At 42.6% G+C, this 25,039-nt stretch overlaps 1 protein-coding gene across 2 annotated transcripts; it reads right to left on the reverse strand.

The window, feature by feature from the left end:
• Positions 1-1,960: 1,960 nt before the first annotated feature.
• On the reverse strand, positions 1,961-24,905 carry LOC311043096 (tricarboxylate transport protein B, mitochondrial). Of its 2 annotated transcripts, XR_014600584.1 has the most exons (10): positions 24,511-24,905; positions 14,749-14,856; positions 13,336-13,435; positions 8,116-8,254; positions 7,569-7,653; positions 7,343-7,447; positions 6,868-6,983; positions 6,154-6,227; positions 4,518-4,751; positions 1,961-4,486 (listed from the first exon to the last, which is right to left on the reverse strand). XR_014600584.1 is itself a non-coding variant. In XM_084054266.1 (9 exons), the coding sequence occupies exons 1-9, from the start codon at positions 24,620-24,622 to the stop codon at positions 4,637-4,639; spliced, it is 954 nt and encodes a 317-aa protein (XP_083910392.1). In that variant the 5' UTR covers positions 24,623-24,905; the 3' UTR covers positions 1,961-4,636. The 2 variants fall into 2 exon arrangements, 1 of the variants encoding a protein (XP_083910392.1); XM_084054266.1 differs by having other exon boundaries at positions 1,961-4,751.
• Between the last annotated feature and the right edge of the window lie 134 nt (positions 24,906-25,039).

The raw sequence follows: 25,039 nt of genomic DNA on the forward strand, positions 1-25,039 counted from the left end.
CAGGATAAGAAATTGTAAACTTAACTGATATGATCTTTACATTATGGCAACTAAAAAACAGAATACTTATTATTAAGTATTCTATAAACAGAATGGTGAGGGTATGAAAAATCTGTTATCAAAGATAACTAGATCTATAAAGGCTTTAAATTTAGGCTTTATCTACAGTGGAGAGTTGTTAATTTGGTGACAAAACCAGTAATTATACTACTACTACCCTTAATGATTGTGGAAGTCACACACACACACACACACACACACACACACACACACACACACACACACACACACACACACACACACACACACACACACACACACACACACACACACACACACACACACACACACACACACACACACACACACACACACACACACACACACACACACGATTGATAGGTCATAGGCCAAAGGCACTTACTTATCCCTAAATGCCATTGCTTCAATAAGACAAGATGATGAGGAAGAAGTTAACCAAAAAAAATGCACTTTAGGTAAAAGCAAATACAGTTTTCGTAATGGACTATATATCTCCAAATTTGAATATCAAATTCAGCACCACGGACAGCAGCGCTTTCACTGGAGCCGATATTCAATTGTTTAAAAAGACACTTTGAAACATTGTCACAGCAAACAGCAGTGATCTGAACTGGTCTTCACTACAGCATGAATGTGCTTCATTGGGAGAAAGAGTATCCAAACTATTGAAAAAGAGAATGACTCAAGAACAATGACATTACTTTCCCTTCACTGGTCCTTAGTGGATCCCGGGGGAGAAGGGGGATGGGGCGGAGCAGTGCATGGCTATTGGCTACTGTAAAAGAAAGACAACAATCTCTGTCCATACGTTGATGAGGATACGGGAGAGAGAAAGCCTCAGTTGACTAACCAGGGTATGGGAACCATCTTCTATTGAGGTCTGAGTTAAAAGTTTTACCCCTGAGTCTTTATTGTGTCAAAGCTCATCAGGTCATTCAGTTCATTAGTTGATTAGTTGAAGATGATTTTCCCTTACTTCTTCTCTCACTGAGACAGGGAGGAGGCGGAGGATGTTATTGTATGTGCAATGAAGGGAAGACAGGGTTGAACGACAGCCCGGTGTGGGACTCTTCACATAAAGCTCTATTGTACAGTTGTAAAGAGAGGAAAGGCCTCTGTCACCAGTGTATCTCAATGTATAGGGAGCACAGAGAGGGAGAGGAGTGTATCTGTGGGTGTACACACACACACACACACACACACACACACACACACACACACACACACACACACACACACACACACACACACACACACACAAAGAAAGAGACAGACAGACAGACAGACATAATTTCTGCTGAGGAATGCTAACAGATCCATACATTGTTGATCGCATTGGTGCAGCACCCCCTCTAGTGTTCAGGGTCAGATTGCACAGTGCAGCTCTGCAGTTTCTCCACTTTCCCACTTGTCAAGCTATGTGCTGGTTTGTTCTGAAAGCATCGCATCATCATGTTTTCATTCTAGTTCCTCTCGCTAGCTACGTAGCCGTCGTGCAGACCCTGCCCTGTCTCCCCTCGCCCATGCTTCACTTGTGTCCATCCATGCTGCCACTAACTTGTACCGAAGTCCATACTGTCCAGTCTCCTCACCTCTAGTTCAGTTCATCTTCAGCAGAGCACAGTACATTCCATTTGACAACAAACATTGGAGGCACAAGGGATCTGGATGAGAGAGAGAGGGAGATGGACGGACAGACAGTTGAATTGCCCCATATGAACATCGGCCAAGTATGGAACAAAGAGCTCCCTGTCCAAAGCTTCGCCTACTGTACCTGCCCCCCGCCCCCCGCCCCCCCTCCCCCCCTTGATCTGTCTCAATGTGATCGCATGTAACCAAGAGCACAGAGCAACAGAGGAAAGAGGGAGGATAAAAGCAACAAGTAGACAAACATTGTTCATGTTTACAGTCGCTTCAAGTTTAATGAGTTTTGAACCACACCCCCATTCCCACCCCCACAGCAGAATGAGTTGGAGAAGGGGGATGGTGTTATTGCACAAGCACTGTCATAAACAACCCACAGAGTATCATAAATAATACAGTACTACTATATACTGGATGGCCATAAGTTAACTTCAGTTTGCTTTATCCATGACAGCCTGCCTTTGTTTTGGCAGTGGGGAGCACAAGGCATTTTCATTTCGGCCACCCAGACAGACAGCAACAGTAAATACAAAATAATTATGCGTTTCGTTTCAAATCATCAATTTTTTTTGACATCATAATTCATTACAGCACATGTACAGTATAGCTTCAGACTGTTCTCACGTTACACTATTACTATGGCACAAGGACACGCATGGCACATCAAGTCAAATAAAAGGCACAGCGTGGGGCAACAGTAAAACAAAAATGAAGAAAAAAATAAAACATCCCCGAAACATTGCACCAAATCATCAGCAACAAAAAAAACATGGATTTTTTGCCCAGACTCACAACATAAGCCTAATGTATACATACAGTACATGTCTCGCACAAAAAATGGCAGATCTAAAAGCTTGTCGTGCTGCAACACTTGGCGAGCTTGTCGATCACTATTTTTGGTAAGAAACACTCAGTACACAGAGCAAATCAGGCCATAGGCTTCTGGAATGCATGGAATGGATGTGGAATTGAAGATTGAAGTGCTGAATCTCCATGTGGAGCTTTCACACCAGGGTTCTATATGAAGGAACCAATCAGCCAGTGGCAGGGTGACATTGATAAGTGGGATGCGGATATAACCTGAGATGGTAGCAGCAGTGTATTTTAGTGTTTTAAATAGATACATTGAACATGTAAGAGCCCCATCAGAGCTGAATTAAGGCAAAACAGCATCTACAGTTATTTTTTTTATCATAGTAAGGTTATAATCCCGGTAAGTATAATAACTCTGATTAAGACACCTGGATTAAACTTTTGGTTCATTTGTAAATATCATTGTCTGGTTTATTTTATTTGACTGTATATGTGCATGGGTCAGAAAGGTCACGCAAGAAGTGGACACAGATAAGGTGCCATTGTATTTGCACAGAAATGACAACGTGGCCAATGGTGCAGCCAGAAGCCTTTCCAGTAAAGAATACCAACAGAGATTTGACCTGGGTCGCATTACATCACATCCTGCTCTCACATTACTAAATACACCTGTGTAAACATAGGTCATTTAGAGAAATAATGTTATTTCAAACTAAATGCTTTAATGGAATCATCACCGTTACCTGATTATTTACAGAGATTGTGTGCATGTAAATGTTTTCCATGACAGGATAAGATGATGAGGGCTGAGATCAAAATTTGGATCTGACACAATGTTCTGGGGTCATTTACAATCACAGTGAAAGACAGAGTAAGTCTATTATTGTCCTAAATCAAAATGAAGTATAACACCTTTTTTCACCAAAACCTGTTTAAAAATGTTTTTAACACTGCACATGTCAACAGTAAATGGTCTCTCAACTGTATTATAATGATATTCATAATTCACCTCTCAATAAATACTTTTTACCACATCTCCCTATATAATTTAAACCATAAAAGAATAAACTTTTTCTCTTGATAAAATCTTTAGACTACTCTTCTAGTCCAGTCCACTCTTTGAACAGTACAATGGGCGTGGCATCTCGCACAGGAATCAAACATTACACATTTACAACTGGTGGTAGCTAGTAAACTAAACTCTAATCTGCATCATATAAAAATAACTGGCATATCATAAAAACAATACCGTTGTTTTAAAAGGCTTCGTTACGGAAGTTATGGTTGTTGATGAGGCTGTAAACTGCAACCTGGCTCCTCTGACCAGATCTCATGTCTCTCATGTTAGACAGCGAGTTAAGTTTAACTCAGAATGTGGCATGACACCTGCATGACACCTGCACACCGGCAGGAAACATCATTATAACATCTGTGAATGATTGAAAATAACAGAATCCCTGTTCTTCAGTTAATGGTCTTGCGGAGGCACAGGGTGTATGGTTTTGGTGTCAGGTGCCTTAATGCACCGACACTGACAAACACACAACAGCAACTCTGCCCAGACTAGGAGCCCTATTTTGGGGAAAAGCAAACTGGCATGAAGTGCAGTTAACGGCATGGCAAATGTGGTGTGACGAAGAACAAAAGAATGGTCTAGCACTGCAACGCAGTGGCGAGGTTGGTTGAATTAGGCCGACTAAATTGGTCAGTGGGTGTTACCGGTTGACCTGGTCCAAGCAGGCGGACATAAATCGTGGGCCTCATTGACAGCAAAATTGCAGTGTACACTCCTCTGACAGATCATGGTGAGACCCCAAAATACCAAACATCCTAAGGCAAGGAAAATGATGCCACTGCGCCTTAGGCCTGTCCACTATGCACCTCAAGCCAGCACGCATACCCTAAAATATTAACAATTATATTTTTCTTATGTACAAATTATGTTGGGCTCCTGTCTGCAGACCCTGCCTAGAAGCTAGTTGACATCCTGTGTAGCATGTAACATTGTACCAAGACACTAATCTGTCTTTTACCCGTCCACCCCACCCCCACCCCCACCCCCAGAGGATATGTTTACAGAGAGGAACACTGAACTTGGATATGTGACAGAGGGCTAGGAGGCAGAGCTGCCGGCATCTCAGTCTGTCTTCCAGACAGTATTCAGAGCTTTCACCACCTCCTCGTAGATGATGAAGACTATGGCCACATCCAGGCACACACGGCCCAGCCGAGGAACTGTTCCCTTATAGAAACTATAGAGAGAGAGACAGAGAGGGAGAGAGAGAGAGAGAGAGAGAGAGAGAGAGAGAGGGGGAGAGGGAGAGAGAGAGAGAGAGAGAGAGAGAGAGAGAGAGAGAGAGAGAGAGGGGGAGAGGGAGAGAGAGAGAGAGAGAGAGAGAGAGAGAGAGAGAGAGAGAGAGAGAGAGAGAGAGAGAGAGAGATGAGTATAGAACCTTTCTGTATTCAAGAACGACAGTATAACACCAGAAAATAATGACTAAAATGATTTTATGAATCACTGACAGCTTACTTGTTGAAATGTCTATTTGTGATTCACAAACTGTTTAATTGGACCTAATTTTGACATAGTTATTTTTCTGTACAGCACTTTGTTAACCCTGAACAAGTTTTAAAATGTGCTATATAAATAAAGTGGATTGGATTGGATTGGATAATACTAAAGGCTCTATCTATACTGACCAGGAATGGAGCTGATATCACTGTCCACAAATGTTTAATTTTCATTGGTTTCCAGTTTGCAAATGAGATGGGCTAGGCTAGAGATGGTCTACTGTTGTAGGTTAGCACAGATAGCACTGCTTTATAAGGCAACACTGAACTATCATTCAAAGGTGCTTTTACAGTTTTTTCTCATATGGTAAATCCTGCATTTATATAGCGCTTTTCTCCAAAGCGCTTTACATTACAATATAATTCACATTCACCCATTGACACACCGATGGAGGATGAAACCATGCAAGGCCCCAGCCTGCTCATTGGGGGCAGTTAGGGGTTCAGTGTCTTGCTCAAGGACACTTCGATACTTAGCCAGGAGGAGCCGGGAAACGAACCTGGAACCTTCGAATTCCAAGACGGCCGCTCTACCTCCTGAGCCACTGCCATCCCACATGTCCCTTGCTTGTTCAGTAAATGTGTACTTGAAACTGATCTCATTCAAGGCACTTGGGTGGCGCAGTGCTAAAGTAATTACATAATCCCACGGACTGGGGTGGCACCTGTATGCAGGGAGTTTTGGGCGGGAGGACTAGCACGAAAGCTCTTTTTCCTCCCAGTGGTAGGTGAGTCAGTAGGATACAACACAGAATGTGTGTGGGGAGGAATCAGTTGACATAATGACTAAATTGGGATAAAAAGCACAACCCAAAAAAATAAAAATAAACTATTGGTGATACAATCGCAACAAGAGTAGAACTGCAACTGTAACTGTTGACACTTGATGTCTTCAATCTCTGTTTTTTTAATATAATGTTGACAGTGTTATTCAGGCCAATTTGAAGACTTTCCATACATTGCAACAAAATACATTTGTACAGGAGGGGGAGTACAAGTTTGAGGCTTGCCGTGTAGGCCGATCTCCTGAAATAAAATGAAATGTAAACTAATCTACACGTATAAGTATGGAGATGTACTCACGCTGCTAAGCCCTCATGTTGCATGATTTTCACAGCACAGTCCCATGTACTCTTGTATTTATGTGCCTGAAGACCCTTTAAAAGAGAAGGAACAGTATACATCAATTGTCACTAGGTGATAGAGGTAAGAGAAATAAGCAATGAAGGAAAGACAACATTTAGAGCTGCATTTTACAAAGCTTAACGATACTTTTATCAAGATCTTACAACTTCAAACAACTGGAGAAAAAGCTTTACAAGTAAACAGTGGTGGAAGAAGTACTCACATTTGTTACTTAAGTAAAAGTATCAATACTGCAATGTAGAAATACTCTGTTACAAGTAAAAGTCTGGTATTCAAAATGTACTTACTTTAGTAAAAGTACAAAAGTTTTGGCAACAAAATATACTTAAAGTACCAAAAGGTAAAGTACTCATTATGCAGAATGTCCCATTTCACACGTTTTTAAAATGTATAAAAATCTTTTGAAAATAGCCAAAGTATAGGGCTGAAGTGGTTAATGTATGTTTTTTAATAATCGAAATCTACAAAGTAACTAGTAACTAAAGTTTTCAAATAATTTTAGTGGATTAAAAAGGACAATATTTGCCTCTGAGATGTAGAGGAGTAAAAGTATTGAAAATTGGTAATACTCCAGTAAATTAAAAAATACATCAAAATGAGACAATAAAAAACGAAACAAAAACACAGCCAGGCCATGCACGTGCTCTCTACCTGCATCCTCGTCTTGATGACATCCAGGGGAGTGTTTCCAAACACACTGGCAGCTCCGGCTATGGCTCCAAATGTTCCAGTCAGTATGGGGTTAATCGCTTTGTTGGGGTTATCGCCTGGGGGGAGAATACATGTAGACTAGAGGTGAGGAAGCGCCATGGTCATCATGGTGTGATGGCTGCACGATCACTGCAAGGTCTGACGCTTGACACTGATCCTGATGACATTTGAACCAGTCAGGCAGACATGGTGTTGCAAGGCCAGTATTTCTCAACTCTGACCCTGGGTAACCCAGACTACTGTAATTTTGTAATTGACCACTAGAGGTCAGGACTGACAAGAAAATAAACCACTTTTCCAATACAGTATATCATTCTGATCTTGAGTGTGTGTGCTGAGTGCTCATTGTATGTTTCAAATTAAACATGATAATATCCATTCTCAGGCGCTCACACACATAAATGCACACACTTACCTTTGTACCAGTTCCTGAGCGACGTCATCACATAGAAACGGATGGCCTGGTTAGAGCCTTGTTTGAGGACGGTGGCTGTGAGGCCCTGATACGTCCCTCTCAGACCTAGACAGGTTGGAAAGGACAAAATGTTAAGCTAGCTTGTACCCATATCCTTTAAATTGTATGGCTATGAACTATGAACATGACTCTTGAAATGTGAACAGTAGATGTCACTGTGCCTTACCTTGGGTTCTGACTATCTCTCTAACTCCATGGAAGAAACCCCTGTATTTGGGGTTGGCTGATGTCTGGTCGTGGATGAACTTGACCTTGAGTGATAAAACGAAGGACAAGTTAACCCTTTAGTCCAAAACTTACAAGGAGAGCTTGTTGACAGTGAGATACCAGACCAACCAACATTTGATAGCACTTCCTGTTTTAAAGTCTGCCTATCTGTCTCACAACAGGCTAAAGAAAAATAACTGAACATAGAAGGTTAAACTTGACTACATAGACTGCAAAATAAACAATTCCAACAACAGACAAAATAACAGGGTGTAACTGAGGTGCATCAGTGTCAAATAAACTCAACGGGAGCTCCTGGGTTTGTGCTAAACCCTGGTCAAAGAATAATAAGCAATAATAATAAGCAAGTACAAAAATAAAAAACAATGCTAACCACAGAGAATAGAATAAGCAGCAGCTGTTCAGGTTAAACGCCTGCGTATAAACCTGCAGGTCAATAAATATGACCACAATGCAGCAGGTAATACTAGTATACAGTGCTGTACCTTAACAGTTTCCATAGGGCACACCACTAGCACAGCCTCCATCACCCCAGCTCCAAGCCCACAGAGCAGGCCTTTGGTGCTATCCAAACGACCGTTCTCATCCCTGGCATGGTTACTGAGAGCCTCAAACACTCCAAACCTGACAAAGACAACGGAGACAACAGGGGATTAGTACATTGGACAAGATAATACTGGACATAAAATACTGGATACTTTTACGTAGCAGTACTGACTTTTATGCCAGACGGCTTTGAATCTGTTCCTTGTTATCACTGTGGGAATGCACAAATAAATAAGAGATAAATAAATACATATTTTTTCATTTCAGCTGGTCTTTCACACATCTGTATGATAGAGTGTAGTAATACAATACAATACAACTACAGTACCACATCTTGAGTGGTTGGAGGTATAGTCGCTCTACTCTTCTATTGAAAAATGTAGACCCTGGTGTTGGGTAGGACGCCTTGTCAATAAACATATTTGAAGTAGGGGTAGGACACCTAGTAATTTACAATGTCAATAAAGCTTTTTGAAGCAGAGGGCACGCCAGATTGGACGCGGACGTAAAACATAAGCATGGTCGCTTTAAGCATGAATGATTATGACACTACACTTATATTATAAATGCAGGTTAATGTAGTGGAATTGTAAAACTGCTTCTTCCAAATTAGTCTCATCTCAATGAACTTCATCAGGCCTGATGAAGAAACTATGTTTTTATATAAAATAAGAAATAAGATTAATAAATGTGAATAGTGTGTACTACCGCCATGATATATTACACCTGAAATGCATTCAATAGCGACAAAGACAAAGTGCGAGCAAATGAAAGAGTGCCAAAGAGCAGGACATCATCACGTTGCATTGAGTCAGCAGAAACAGGTTGGCAGGAAGGACTATTTCAATAGAACGCACCACAGCATCCTCTCCATTACCCACTGCATAGAAAACTGCTTTGTTGTCACGGTAAAAAAAAAAAGGTCTTACACTTATAAATTGGATCAGATCTTTGTATCAAACTGCTCGTTGTGCATACATAACATGGCAGCATCTTTCACCTTGCGTCCTGCAACAGGCTTGTCCCTTGTTAAAGTGCCCCAATAAAGTGCAGAGTTATAAACAGATCCCCAGCAACTGCTGCCATGGAAGCCAGCCCACGCAGTGCACCTCAAGAAGGGGAGAGAGAGTGCATCTGTGTGTGTGCGTGCGTGCGTGCGTGTATGTGTGTGTGCTTTTTAAGCATCACTGTAATCAGTCAGAAAACGCTGTGCCTGTGTGTCCTTCACAAGAAAGGTTATTTATAGATGGAATTCAATTGTGGTGATGGAAGGAGTGAGTGCACGATGAGGAGGAAGAGGAGGAGATGGAAAGAGGAGGAAAACTGGAGAGGGAAGACAGGCACTTGCCATTGATGGATGCTTTGTTTTCCTGTGCATGTCTGTCTTACATCTGGACCACTGTCCAACTGCCATGCTCATATTTCTTACACAATGTCTTTCATACACAGTAAAATGGAACTGTACAACGCGCTGTGGATACAACGCGTTGTGAGCTTGCAGATCTGCTATTTTCGACACCATCATACGACGGAGCATATATTAGGCATGAGGACATTGCGGAGAAAACTTGCAGTGGTCAGAATTACCACCAAGGGTCCATTTCTACACTCTGAGCGTTCGTGTACAGTCAGGCAGCGTGTTTATTGTCTATCTCCATTTCATGCTCTCTATTTCAGTCTTTTGGACTGTTAATTAACATTCCACATCGGTTGCTCTGTCTTCATGTGGGTTTGGTCTGTTTATTTGAATGACAGGCACCCCGCAATTAGGCAACCCCCACTGCAGAAATAAGCTAACCCTTTTAGCGGCACAACCCCCTGATTCCAAACGAAAACATGAGAAACAACCCATGAAAAATCCAAAATAATACTTGTAATTTTCGATTTCACATACTCTTCTATGACTGAGTTGAAGTGCGATGAGGTGGCATCGCACGTCATCGCCAACGAACACTGCTCATTAAAAAGACAGCGGAGAGCGAACACGCTGCTGTCAGGCTCTGGTCACCACGGAGACCATGGAACACTGAACGGAACTCCATTAGGACACTTTCTTACGTGTCCTTATTGGAGAACGAGACAGTAGAGGAAAGAAGGGAATAAGAGAAGTATAGAGAATTGGCCTTAACGAATAGAAGACAATACAACCCTAAGGTTTTTTAAGGTGTAAATAGAGAGGGATGTGTGTGTGTGTGTGTGTGTGTGTGTGTGTGTGTGTGTGTGTGTGTGCGTGCGTGCGTGCGTGCGTGCGTGCGTGCGTGCGTGCGTGCGTGCGTGCGTGCGTGCGTGCGTGCGTGCGTGCGTGCGTGCGTGCGTGCGTGAAAGAAAGAAAGAAAGAAAGAAAGAAAGAAAGAAAGAAAGAAAAAAGAAAGAAAGAAAGAGAAAACGCGTTGTGAGTTTCATTGCACATCTGAGTATAAATCAGGCTATTGGAGAAAAAGGTCATCGGCTCGCCCATCTCCTTTGTCTGTCCCACTTCTGACTCCTCAATAACCTCCCCTCTCCTTCAAACATCCACTGCCTGACTGCATGGTGCTCCAACGCAGAGCCACACATGCACCCCAGCACGCACGCACAGGCAATCAGTTAATGGGATGGGGAAGGAGGAGGAGAAGTGGACGAAAGATGGGGGTGGGGAACATGAGTGACCAACAATCTAGAGTACAGTACCCTAGCCTAGGCCTAGAATACAGTTGGTTTATAAAATAATATGTTGTATAATATGTTACTAACATTTACAGACTACGTTCCATAATGTCCAGGCAGCATGCACGTGCAGGCAGGAACACTCTTTCAGCAGACTAAAACGTTTTTGGTCATATGATAGATACAATACATTGTAGACATTGTGTCACATAACTCACATTGTGACGCACTGTGAGCTTGTAGATAGGCTAGTTTTGCCGAATATTAGCCCCAGAATAGGGAAGCTGTAGTTCATGTGGAAAAGGTATCAGAGCCCTAATGAGCATTTTGAAAGATGAAATAGTAAAATAATAATAATCATTCATAGGCTTGATGTAGAATGAATTTAGACCACATTTACGCAATTTAAAACGTGATCTGTTCCTGGATATTATATCTGAATGAGTAAGAAATGCATGTTAGCATGTTTCGGGATTATAGTGTATATCCAGATCACATTTGAATGCAATGTGTATATGGGCTCTTTGACTATGGCAATAAATAGGGCTAATAATTATAGATTTATTTTTCTTAGCGATTATTCTATTGAATACTTTTTCGATTAGTCGAACAATAATAATAATCTTTTTTTATATATCACAGATGTTTTATATTTGAATATATTGATCAGTCTGATTAACTGCATGCCTTATTTCATATTGTGTTGTACAATGGTGTCGTGCAAAAATATAGAAATTAGCCCATATACGGTACAAGGTCACAACATGTTGCATTATGAGCTTGTATATCAGCTATTTTCAATTTTTTTCTACTTTGAAAATAAATGAATAAAAATTATAAATTTCCCCCCAAAATAGATGATTTGATTTAAATCGATATGTTTTTATTATTCATTAAAGTAATTTGTTTGATTATTTAATTTGATTAACTGTAGCATACTCGCCAATTCTATTTTTTTATGTGCTACATTTTGGCTGTTGCCTCCATTTTTGTTAGTCGATATTCTATTTTACTGCAACACCACTATCCTTTTATTTACAATTGTTCATAGACTGCATCATGGTTAGGTGTATGATTTCAGTAGCTTGCACCCATCTGCTGGAAAGGCAAGCTCTGCCCTAGTGACGAAGAAAGACAGAGAAGGAGCACAAAAATGGAGACAGCAAGACGGTAAAAAAACAGGAATGATATTAAGACGGATACAGGACTGTCCATCTACCAATGCTATCTCCATCTGTCCACCCCAATACGGTCGTCATCTTTCTATTCTTTTTTTATTCACTTGTCAACTATCTTTTTTGGGTTAAAAAAAAAAACAGATAAGCCCCTCCTTTATGCATGTTAGCTGTCAGCTGCAGACCAATGACGTCGACAAGGCTTAAGGTCAACACCTCTGTATATATGCCTCTGTCACATATCTTCAGTGACACACGCACACACGCGCACGCACACACACACACACACACACACACACACACACGCACACACACGCACACACACACAGAAGCACAACCTTCATGGTTCACTCCTGGAAGTGTTGGCTGAGACTGAAACCACAACACACACACATACAGTATATAAACATGCACACGCAGGCGAACACACACACACACACACACACACACACACACACACACACACACACACAGAGTATACACACGAGTCCTCCTCTTTGTGTCTCTTGTCTGAGGTTGAGTGGCAGCTCTGTTCTGCCTGGCTAGGCCTGTCGCTCCACTCAACCCGCTAGCACAACACACACACACACACACACACACACACACACACACACACACACACACACACACACACACACACACACACACACACACACACACACACACACACACACACACACACACACACACACACACACACACACACACACACACACACAGGCAGCAAAACAAAACAAACGTAAAGGGAGAGTCCAAGAAAATGTCCATAATTGGAAAACGGAGATTCTGGCAATAAAATGCATCATGTGTGTGTGCATGTGTGTTACTGTACTGTATGTGTGCGTGAGAGACGGAGGCTGGTGCATGTGTGTCTGTGGCTGCGTGCGAGAACGTGTGTGCTGAGTCTGGGGATAAATGTCAGAGCTGTGAAAGAATAACATAATTACCCAGAAGGGTAGGCTGGCATTTATGCCGTACATTGTGGGTAATGGACTAGAATAATTGGAGTTAGGAGATCCAGGTAGTCACACTGAGCCGAGAACACTCACTCTATTTAAGCTTTTACTGCTTACAAACTGTATGTAGAGGTGTGTGTGTGTGTGTGTGTGTGTGTGTGTGTGTGTGTGTGTGTGTGTGTGTGTGTGTGTGTGTGTGTGTGTGTCCAGTAAAATGATGAGTAGGTTTATTGAAACTATAATTCAATTCATTTTAGATTATTACAATACAAATGTACAATTGTGACATTTGTAGAAACTGTAATTTAAACCAAAACCTATTTTCCTATCAGGGTCTCTAGGGCAGAATCATCATTCAAAAAAGAGGGTCCATGTCACATACCTGACAGCTGATTTCGGTATGGATCCATACACCAGTGAGCTCAGTCCTCTGTACAGGCCTCTGACGCCATGACTCTGGACCGTCTGTTTCACACAGTCATCTGGACAACAAACATATTACATCATATCATCACTGTCGGCAGGGCTGTCACGATTATGACATTTTACATGACCATTAATTGTCAGTCAAATAATTGTGATTAACGATTAACGATTCAACACTGGAACATATGAATAAGAATTACATTTCTGTTTGGCTTTTAGGCTTTGAAGGTGCTCAGGGCAGATTTGACAAATAACCTAAATATGCAAAGAAATGACTGACATATTTAATAACTTTATACTTTAAAAATAATAATAATAGTGGAAATAGCCGATCTACAAGCTCACAACGCATCGCTACAGACAGACGTTGTGTCAGCGTCGTATAAATTGTATAAATAGGCTTTAATTTATGAAGAAAAAATAAAAGGTGAAACAGGGAGATTTCTGAGGCAAGGTTTCTGCCCCTCAGAAACGATATCATACATACACAAACATATCACCATATACTGTAGAATGCACAGACAAACCAATTCAACAGGGACACACAGCAACAACAAGCATCTTAAAGGGCTCTGGTTATTATACTCCATGTTCTGCTAGCTAACCAGATAGACCTCCGAGAGGAGAAAGCAACAGCTGTCTGTAGCCTAATTAGGACGGTATCTCCACCCAGGAGTAACAGACTGTGTATGTGAATGTGTGCCAATGCATGTGCATGTGCGCGTGCATGTGGGTCTGATCTCAGTCATATAAACACGATAAACATGCAGGGTGACAGCCTGCCAGAATCCATAATGCACCAGGGGATGATAGGTAATGAGATGATAGTGAGTTCCTGAGAGACAGACAGACAGACAGACAGACAGACAGACAGACAGACAGACAGACAGACAGACAGACAGACAGACAGACAGACAGACAGACAGACAGACAGACAGACAGACAGACATTCAAATAGGTAGACATTCAAATAGACAGACAGACAGACAGACAGACAGACAGACAGACAGACAGACAGATAGGTAGGTAGACAGATAGGTAGGTAGGTAGACAGATAGGTAGGTAGACAGACAGACAGAAAGAGCGGTTGTTAGATAGTCATACAGACAGACAGACAGACAGACAGACATTCAAATAGACAGACAGACAGACAGACAGACAGACAGACAGACAGACAGACAGACAGACAGACAGACAGACAGACAGACAGACAGACAGACAGACAGACAGACAGACAGACAGACAGTCAGTCAGACAGACAGACAGACAGACAGACAGACAGACAGACAGACAGACAGACAGACAGACAGACAGACAGACAGATACTGTAGGTAGGTAGGTAGACAGTCACTGACATTACAGTACTTACTAATTCCCCTGTATTTTGGCGCGTTGGCCTTCTCGTCCAGCTGTAACTGGGTCTTGACGTACTCTGTGGGGAAGGTGATGCAGATCTCGATGCCACCTGCGATGCCACCTGGGGAGAAGCACAGGGCAACAAATCAAATCTTTGTCAGCGGCTGACCGGGATCCATTGATGTGATGTGTAATGTGTTCTAAAAAAAGGCCTAAATCAAACCCCATCCAATATGAGCATTTTCATTTTGGGGGGAAACAACATCTAATATGATCTTATCATCTTCTCAGACTGGAGGCAACGTTAATGTACTTTATGAACTTGAATCTCAAGGAGGTGCCATTACATCATGGAGCTTGCATCGTGGATCATTAAAACCACTGCACTAATGGCTATCCCCCATAAACGTTAAACATTGATGCGGTGAGAGGAATAGTAATTGGCCGGGCGGAGATAAATCATGAACGCGGCCGGAGACAAACTAGACAGTGCGACTGCACTGGGTTTGTGAAATACTGTAGAGGAGTAGGCAAATATAGACAGAAAAGATAGATGCTGTGTCAGAAATCACAGAGTTCTTAACTGTTACTGTAGCTTCTTTTAAACCATACAATTATCCTGTGATTAAAGCAGCAGAAATACATTGAATGATGTTGGGTGTTTAAGACCTACATACACTAGGACAAGTATCTCTACACACAGTAAAATCCTTTGTTAATTAAGCTCTGAGAGTGTACAAATGGAACCAAAGGGAAGGGTCCCTTTTGATTCCATTTGTACACTCTTGGTCAGAGCTAAATTAACACTCAGCATTTTTCAGCGCAGAAGCCACACTACACAGGATAGGAATGAGTCACGAGCGAAGGTAGAGTCTGGGGAGAGGAGACAGGACGACAGAATGGACGTTAATTAAATTATGTGCTCTGCCCTCGGGGAGGGGCTCCATTACCCAGGCCAAAACCCTTCCATTAGCTCAATGACATACACACACGGCAAGATGCCATGTAGTGACACGTGCGCACACACACGCTCACACGCACTCAGGCAGGCAGGCACACACACAGGAAGGCAATCAGAGCCCTCCTGAATGATGACCAAACTCCCAGGTCAAACACTTGCATCTGTAAACACCGCTTTTTACAGAGCACACACAGCCTTTATTGTCCTTCTTTTTGTGACCCCGTACATATGTTGTACTTTGAACATAACTCTACTTGCACTGTATGTATATTCACTGTATCCGGATTCTGTATATCCTGGTTGCTAAATTATTCTACTTTTTCTCCATTCTCTCCAGCGCTGCTAAAGGTTTTACCTTTACTTGTCTTTTTCTAACCTGTATTTTACCCAGTACTATATCTTGTTATATATTGTCTGCAGAGCATGTCACAACTTTCGTTGCTTATACTTGTACGCGTGAGTGACAAATATACCCCTTTGAATCTTTGATTCTTTACACATACTGTATGAAAGCCTCCCGTTGAACACCCTAAACGGGTACCATTTATTTTGGAATACAGTTGATCAATGTGGTTGTGTTCCAAGCCTGGCTATTGGGGTGACACCTCAATATTTCATTAGACTCTGTGACTTGGCACAGCGTCCATCAGCTAATATACCATAACAGGACTCAATCTCTCTGACACTTCACTCAAGCTAGCAGCTATATTTAACCAATGACTTACACAATACAGATAAGGTGGTACTTTTACTGGCTGGGAATCGACCAACAAAGCAAGGAATGTGAGGCCTGAGATAAAGTAATATTGTTTTCAATGCAATTGTAGAAAGCTGAGTCATGGGCCTCTCTCTATCTCTCTCACACACACACACACACACACACACACACACACACACACACACACACACACACACACACACACACACACACACACACACACACACACACACACACACACACACACACACACACACACACACACACACACTTTGATCTAATTCCACTAATCCCAATGGAGTAATAAGTGAATGTTACCCGGCCGTGACTAGGACACAGATCACATGGGCTTTACAACACTACACATTCAAACCACACTGATCCCAGCTCTGTGGGTCAGTGTGTCTCAGGCAGGCAGCGTGGTACAATGCACCTCATTCATCTCCCTCAGCCGAGACAGCAATGCATCTGAAACTGTGCTGCCTGTGGAGGCCAAGCAGTGGTCCGCTAAGCACTGTGGGACGTGGCTACATGGGAAGACAGGGCTCAGGATCAATTCTTATTAGATGCACAACACTGAGTACTAGGCTTCTACTGAGGTTGTCTTCTAGTACAAATGAACACACGCACGCACACACGGTCACACACGCACGCGCGCACACACACACACACACACACACACACACACACACACACACACACACACACACACACACACACACACACACACACACACACACACACACACACACACACACACACACACACACACACACACACACACACACACACACACACACACACACACACACACACACATCTTTAGAGATGGATTCTTAAATGGTTCCAGTAAAGGACCCAAAGACAAGATAAGATACGAGAGAAAATGACCATTCATCTTCATCCACACAACGGTGCCCTCCACTGCTACTTCTCTCCCCACACCCGCCCCCATCTCTCCTCATCTCCAACCAATCACAGCAAGTCACAAAATCGATGCATTCACATATGTTTTTTGGCACTTTGCTATTACAGGAAAAGAGCGCAGAAACGGAATTGTCACTGCTGGGGGATATTATAGCGGGCCCGAGGCAGCAATCAAATACATTGTTATTACTGCCGAAATCGAAGCCTGCTGCGTGACAATGGCACTCAGGCGAGCCTTCCTTCCTTACTAAGCAGCTCAAAAGAAAGAAAGTGTCTTCTTTTCTAATTCAGTCTGAGAGACAGACGTAGAGACCAATTTAATGTACTGTGCAACGACACCGATGTGTCGCTGCACGCTAGTCTCTCCTCTCTCTGCCCACTTCAGATTTATAGTTTAATCAACAGCTCCCGCAATTCCCAGCTGGGCCCCTGATCCAGTCACAGCCACTCAGTTTGCGTGCGTGTGCACACACACACACACACACACACACACACACACACACACACACACACACACACACACACACACACACACACACACACACACACACACACACACACACACACACACACACACACACACACACACACACACACACACACACACACACACACACACACACACAGTCCTGGTTCTGTGGACAATCAGGGAATATTTTTAAGTGACAGAAGGTAGGGGAAGGTAAACTGGCAGAGCTACAGAGACGAAACAAGTACTGATGAGCAGCTATCACATCTGCTCTCAGTGAAGAAACATCCAATTAATTTGCTTATTAGTTAAAACTGTATTTAGAAGCTTATACAGTGAAATCAGATGGTGAACAAAATCTACAAATGGAACCAAATTCGTATTTAGAACTCTACTTCCTGGTGTAAATGTGTTTTAATGAACGGTCTGAAATGGCAAACAGCATGCACAGTTAATCAGGTGTCTCATGGTCTGTTAGACCCATTGCCGAGAGTAGATTAAATCTCTGTGCCTCCATTGTTGTTTGATGCTGAAGTTAACTTCCAACACTGGATATTTGTGAACTACGTAATATTGGAAAGCGTGCGTGTGTGCGTGTGTGTGTGTGTGTGTGTGTGTGTGTGTGTTACTACATGGCATCTTGCCATGGGTGTGTGTGTGTGTGTGTGTGTGTGTGTGTGTGTGTGTGTGTGTGTGTGTGTGTGTGTGTGTGTGTGTGTGTGTGTGTGTGTGTGTGTGTGTGTGTGTGTGTGTGTGTGTGTGTGTGTGTGTCATTGAGCTAATGGAAGGACTGGCAACTTGTAGAGATTGACTTGCATACTTTTCAAAAACGGTGATATTGCTCATAGTGTAAGAAATCAACATATTATTATCTTAACATCTTATGCTCTGGCAGGTTATAAGCATAAAATAGAATTATGTCCACTTTATTGATTTCAACATAACAAAATGTGTAAAAACAGCACATAAGGGTATTATGGTCTTCTGCCAAATGTGGAATTTGGAAATAAGGATTTATAATTGACCTCCTTATTCCAGGATTAAACTCAGGATATGAAAAATCTATCAAAACGCTTAACGAGAGAATTGCAACCGTGTGTGCATGCCAGCTAATTAATAAGCAGTTTCTTTAATTGAATGTATCCATTATTCATCTGAATGTTCCTTATTTAGACAATTAGCTCTTTTCTCTGGAGAGACAAGGATACTGCCGAAAATTGGAGCAGGAGATGACGTGATCATTATATCCATATCGACGATCCAAATGGGAAACGTAGCCAGAGGACTAATGTACATCAAACATGAGGTATTCTATTAATAGAGGCTTAATATTTATGTTTGCCTTGCACAAAAAGATCAAAGGAATTATTCATCTGTCATCTGGCCTTTCAGGGGCATTCGCTGTCCAAAACACTGTTTCCTGATGCTGCTGCACTAATGTTTAATTACATCAGGGATGTCAATTAATTTTACATGGACACTGGTTTTATGCAAACTACATGTGCTACATGGTGATGGCATTTATTTGCAAATGTATTTGAAATGTGTTGTCGTATGTTATACTGTTGCCGGTGTGTAAAAAGAGAGCCTCGGAGAGAGTAATGTTAACTTTTATGGATATGACAACTTTAATACTACCCCTAGTAGACCTTTATTTATCCAGGTAATTCCTGTTGAGACACACAAGATCTTATTTCTGAGGGAGCTCTGTCCAAGATAGCAGCAGCAATACAGTGTTGTAACAACATAATACCAAACATTAAAAGTGAAATTAAAAGAAAAAATAGAAAATGTGCTCCTCGGAGCAAAGGTCTCCGCCAGTACTGTTCCTGATTAATCCTGTCTTACCTATTTATATTACATATTGTCACGTGTCACAAGTGACACACCTATTTATAGGTTTCTATTTCGTCATGCGTCTTGCTAGCCAATCAAAGCACACCCTTTCAACATATTGTCACGTGTCACGTGAAGCTTGACCAATGTTAGCTTGGCGGACACACGGAAGGACGGAGACGAAAACATACTCTCCACCTCTGGCGGAGACAATTACAGTTTAACAAATAACATAAAACAAACTTTAAAAGCTAGTAACTATAGAAGACATACAGTATGGTAGAAGAAGCTCACAACAACCAAATTCAAGAATTCAGAAGAATTTCTGAAAGAATCTGCCTCCAAACCATCCACTACATTTGGCTTATCTGGCTTTCACGTTTCAATTTCAATGTTACCGGGTGTGATTTGTCCCAAAACGTGATATGTTACTTTCACAGTTTCACATTTCCGTTTCAATGTTTACGGGTGTGAATTGTTACATTTTGGGACACACTGTTTGTCTTGGGTTACGTCACAGACGTGACATACCCTTATATGGAGGCTGCTTCAAAACCGGATTTTCAGGCTTCAAAACCGGATTTTCAGGCTGCAAAGTGGCCTTAAAATCTAGTATTTTTAAAAGAACTGCCTGCAGGTTATTCCAATCTGCAGGGTAATGCACATAAAAGCTTGTATGCTGAGCTCAATTTGAGCCTTTTACCGTCCGTCCCGACGGACAGGACAGTAATAGGCTGTCGTTTGAACACGGACAATACTTAGGCCTACTTGTTTTGCGTTAGATATACCCGCAAAGGTAAGAGGGAAGCAGACCAAGGATAGACTTAAATAATATGAAATTGAAATACATGAAATTAATATGTGCCAATGAGTGAGTCTACACAAGGCCAATGAAGGCCACCCTACTCAGGTGCGACGGTGAGAACCTTACAGCCTGATGTTTTGAGCAAAGCACATCGAATTGCCTTGCTGTCGAAATGTGCTATGCAAATAAACGTGCCTTGTCTTGCCTTACAGTCTGCAATAAACCTTAGAGCATCATGGTACACAGTATACCTCAGAGCATAGTGGTGGTGCACAGTATATCCAGCCAGTGCATCTGTTTGGCAGAGGCCTGTATGTACAACAGATCACCATAATAAAGAAAAGGGAAGAACGTAGCCTAAATTAGTTTTTTCCTGGCAACAAAGAAAAGCAGGAGTTGTTTCTAAAAAGAAAACCTAGCCTGAGCTTTAGCTTCTTTTCCAACAAAACTAAATACTAACTACTAACTAACTACACTGTAAAACTCTTAATTTAACTTTACTCTCAGAGTTACAAATAAATATAGATGAACACTGAGGATTTGACTGTGTGCTGTCCACTGTGGCATTAAATGTCAAGTATGAGCCACTATTAAATTAAACTGTAGTTAGTTTGATTCTGTAGGCCACCATAGATAGACACATGTTACACTGTTGTGCCAACAGCTCACTGGCAACGTGAGTAGAGGAATGGAGGTGTGGGACCAGGCCAAGTGAGCAGAGGTTTGTGTAAGTGGACGTCTGGTACAGTGCCATGCAGTGTGGCGTGTATGAAGGCAAATACAGTGAGCCAACAGGGAGGAAGTGCACACTTTGACAAGCCACCCGCGTCTGAAAGGAGACTCAGAAAATGTAACTGACTGCCCGAGGCAGGACAGAGAGAGAGAGAGAGAGAGAGAGAGAGAGAGAGAGAGAGAGAGAGAGAGAGAGAGAGAGCGAGAGAGCGAGAGCGAGCGAGAGAGAGAGAATTGGGGTAGATGCTCTCTCTCTCTCGCTTGACCCCCCTCCCTCCCCTCTCTGAGGCCCTTTCTGTGACCCACGTCTCTCTCTCTCTCTCTCTCTCTCATGAACAGGCAGGCTTCTACACAATACATAAAGGACCGACACAACAGTGAAGGAATGCACAAATACAAGCATGCAGAAAATCAGGACCAGAGACCCGTTAACCCCCCCCGGGGGATATGCATAGAGCTGTTCTCTTCTTCCACGTCCAACTGACAAAAATCTGGTCATACAACTCAAACTATACAACCCGAATACCCTCAGAATAAAAACTGGTCCTCCTGCCATCGTCTAAGTGCTTTTCAAAGAAATGTCAGACCTCTACTCCATTAAGGGTAGGCCTCCCCACTGCTTGCTGTCTGCTCAGTGCTCACAGCCTTTGGGTACGGAGAGTTTGACTTGAGACCTCCACCCTTCCTTTGCCTTTTTGTTTTGATATTAATTTTCTTCTCACATTTCTCACTCCACTATGCCAGAGGTGTCCTTCCACAGCCCCGCGTTCCACCAGCTGAGCCTTTAGCAAGAACACACGGATAATAATGTCCTAGTCCCACCTGCGTACCACAGCGCAATAGGATACATACCAGGATATGTACTTAAGGTGTGAAATATTAGAAACAATGGGGTCGGGGTACAGGGAATTAACAAATGACAAGAACAAGTACGCCATTACAAACACATACTGTAGAAAGCAGCTTCCATTAAAGCTTGACAAATAGGTCCATCTCATCACACACAAACAAACATACATCACTCACAGACACACACACCAAACGATGCTGCCAAATATAAGAGATAAATGGAAAGCAGCGTCAGAGCACTAGGAGAGATGTCAGTGTGAGTGTTGTTAGGATTTATGGACGGCCAGACAGTGTCTGCAGGGGTTTTGTATGCTGGCACAGTAAACAGCTGGCTGAGTGTCTGATGGCCAGCACCTCAGGGCAGATACTAAAGGCCAGTTGTACCTCATTGCCCTGATAGCTGAGTCATCTGAGCAGAGCTCAGGTCCAAAGGCCATTCTAGATGTACCTTCTTTGAAACCACACACACACACACACACACACACACACACACACACACACACACACACACACACACACACACACACACACACACACACACACACACACACACACACACACACACACACACACACACACAATAACCTCTAGGAGCCTGTAAGACATCAATACTCCCTTACAGCAGGGAGTTTGGTGGGTTAAGGTAGGGAGAGCCAAGCAGGGTGACAGCAATAATGCAGTTGTTGCAAAACAGGACAGACCAGACAGAGACATGCTGAGTGAGAGAGAGAGGGTGAGGGGGAGAGAGAGGGACAGACGCGTCGCGGGACAGACAGAAAGAGAGAGAGAGAGAAAGAGAGAGACAGAGATTGCAGAACAGTTTCCTGTGAATCTGGTTAGTTAGTGGGTGTGACGGGGGGAGGGGGTTGAGGTCACACCATGGTGGCTCCATGTCTCTTCATCAGTGGCTGAGCTGATAGGAGGACATGAGTAGGAGGTGGTTGATGACAACATGACATGAGTTCTGAAGAAGACCTTGTGTCGAAACGTTAATCTACAAATAAAGCCTTGACTGGGAGCTTCTTGTGAAGTTACAGTGTGCAGACTTCAATTATTTCTTATATTAATCTACTGTTGGTCCTGCACCTGCCGTCCAGCGGATGTGGCAGTTTTTTTTTTACATGATGACATCTACCTTATATTTTGAACTGTAAAAAAACCCTAAAAAAAGCTGGAGGCTGCAAAATTATCAATAATTGAACTACACTAACCAGTTGTGGTTTTTCCATTATTTCACTCAAATCTGCCTGAAGAAGTTCCTTGACCAAAACGTATTTAACCTTTTAAATTGTACCTTGTACATTGAGCAAGTCCAGACAGTGTGCAGATGTCCTTAATTCCTTATTTGTATTAGATTTTTTTCATAATATTGCTTGATGCACTGTTTCTCTGGGCTACAGCGCTACTGTAGAATGGCTTACAGGGGTCACTGCTTGACAGACGGCTGAAAAGATAGACCCATGCTGTCAATAAAGTACCCTGCTAGCTGTCAATATACAGCCACAATAGCTGTCAATAACATACAACCATAATTTAAGAGCAGCCCTGAGAAACCCCTTCACCAATTAGACCTGCTGATCATGTGACCACCGCAGAGTCTGGTGGGGTGGAATGTCAAGGCCAAGCAGGGTGGCAAGAGTTCCGGGTGCTCAGCGGGGATAAGCCACTAAATCACTGAATCAAAATGATGCCCCTGTGCCTGAGTATCCTTTACATAATGGTATTATGTAAAACTGCACCATCGTGGGTGATCTTTAGATTAGTGTGATCATATCAGAATCATATCAATGTAGCTCTATGGTCTTCACTATGGCAGTTTGAGGATACCGGTGCCTGCTTGGCGGCAGGGAGAGATGGAGAGATGAAGGAACAAGAAATGCAGTCCCTTCTTGGGCAGGGCTATTAGCCTATATGCATTACAACTCAACCACTTCTAAAGTAGGGACTATACAGTAACAGTGACATCATGTTGTGTGAATTTATGTGAAATGCAAGCAACCCCCATATGAGTTGTGCTTGTGTTCCTAAAATTCTAATGTTGTACAACTGCAAGAACTGTGGGGCAGGGCTGGTCAATACTTAGAATAATAATATAGATATAATAGAATAGAACAGAACATTAATAATAACAATGTATAACACGTGATTTAGTTTAGTTCTTTGGGAATCCAAATGGCATTAAAAACAAAAATGTTTTTTTTTCTTTTAGAGCGTCATCGTCCAACAATACCCACAACCGTGACACAAACCACCACCATGTCTCCATACTACCTGTTGTAGGTAGGATTATAACGCACTTAATGCCGCCACGCAACGCAATAAACTGTGGGAAAGGACGGAACGAGAGCAAAAATACGTTCATTGTTGCAATGTTGCATATCCTTGTAGTAGTTGTAATGTGTTGTTTATAAAGGTGTGCATGCCATGTAGCCTACGAAAAGTACAACTTCCTTATTCGCGTGACAAAAATAAACTTACCTGCCAAAATCGCCTTTCCCGGGTGAGTTAATTTGGCTTTTCCTCCCGGAGCTGCAGCCGCTAGACACCGCGGTCTGTGAAAGGGACTGATGAATGTGCTGCGTCCTTGCATTTTAACTCAAAACTAGACTAACTAAACACAAAGCCGCGTCTTTTAAAGTCGACTTTAAGTCTATTTCACAAAAAGACAACAGCGCGCAACAAATGGAAGACCCTTGGTCAGCTGTCAGACTCCTGTCAGATGTTGATCACCGACACTGACGTGTCCGGATAGTTAGTACTAGACTGATGTGAATCTACAGCCAGGGCAGCCACCAGCGGTTATAAAGCTGGATGTTCAACTACAGCAGAGTGAGAGAGAGAGGTTGAACTACAGCAGGAGAGAGAGAGAGTGAGAGTGAGAGAGAGGGGTTGAACAACTACAGCTGGCGAGAGAGGAGACTGGTCACTGTTGTTGCACACCAGGATAAGGGCGGGGCGCAGTCTCTATCGCTGTCGCCCTGTCGCCTCTCTCTCTACCAACCAAACC

The sequence above is a fragment of the Gymnoscopelus microlampas genome (genome assembly GCF_963454915.1).
Source record: "Gymnoscopelus microlampas genome assembly, chromosome: 4".
Classification (NCBI taxonomy): domain Eukaryota; kingdom Metazoa; phylum Chordata; class Actinopteri; order Myctophiformes; family Myctophidae; genus Gymnoscopelus; species Gymnoscopelus microlampas.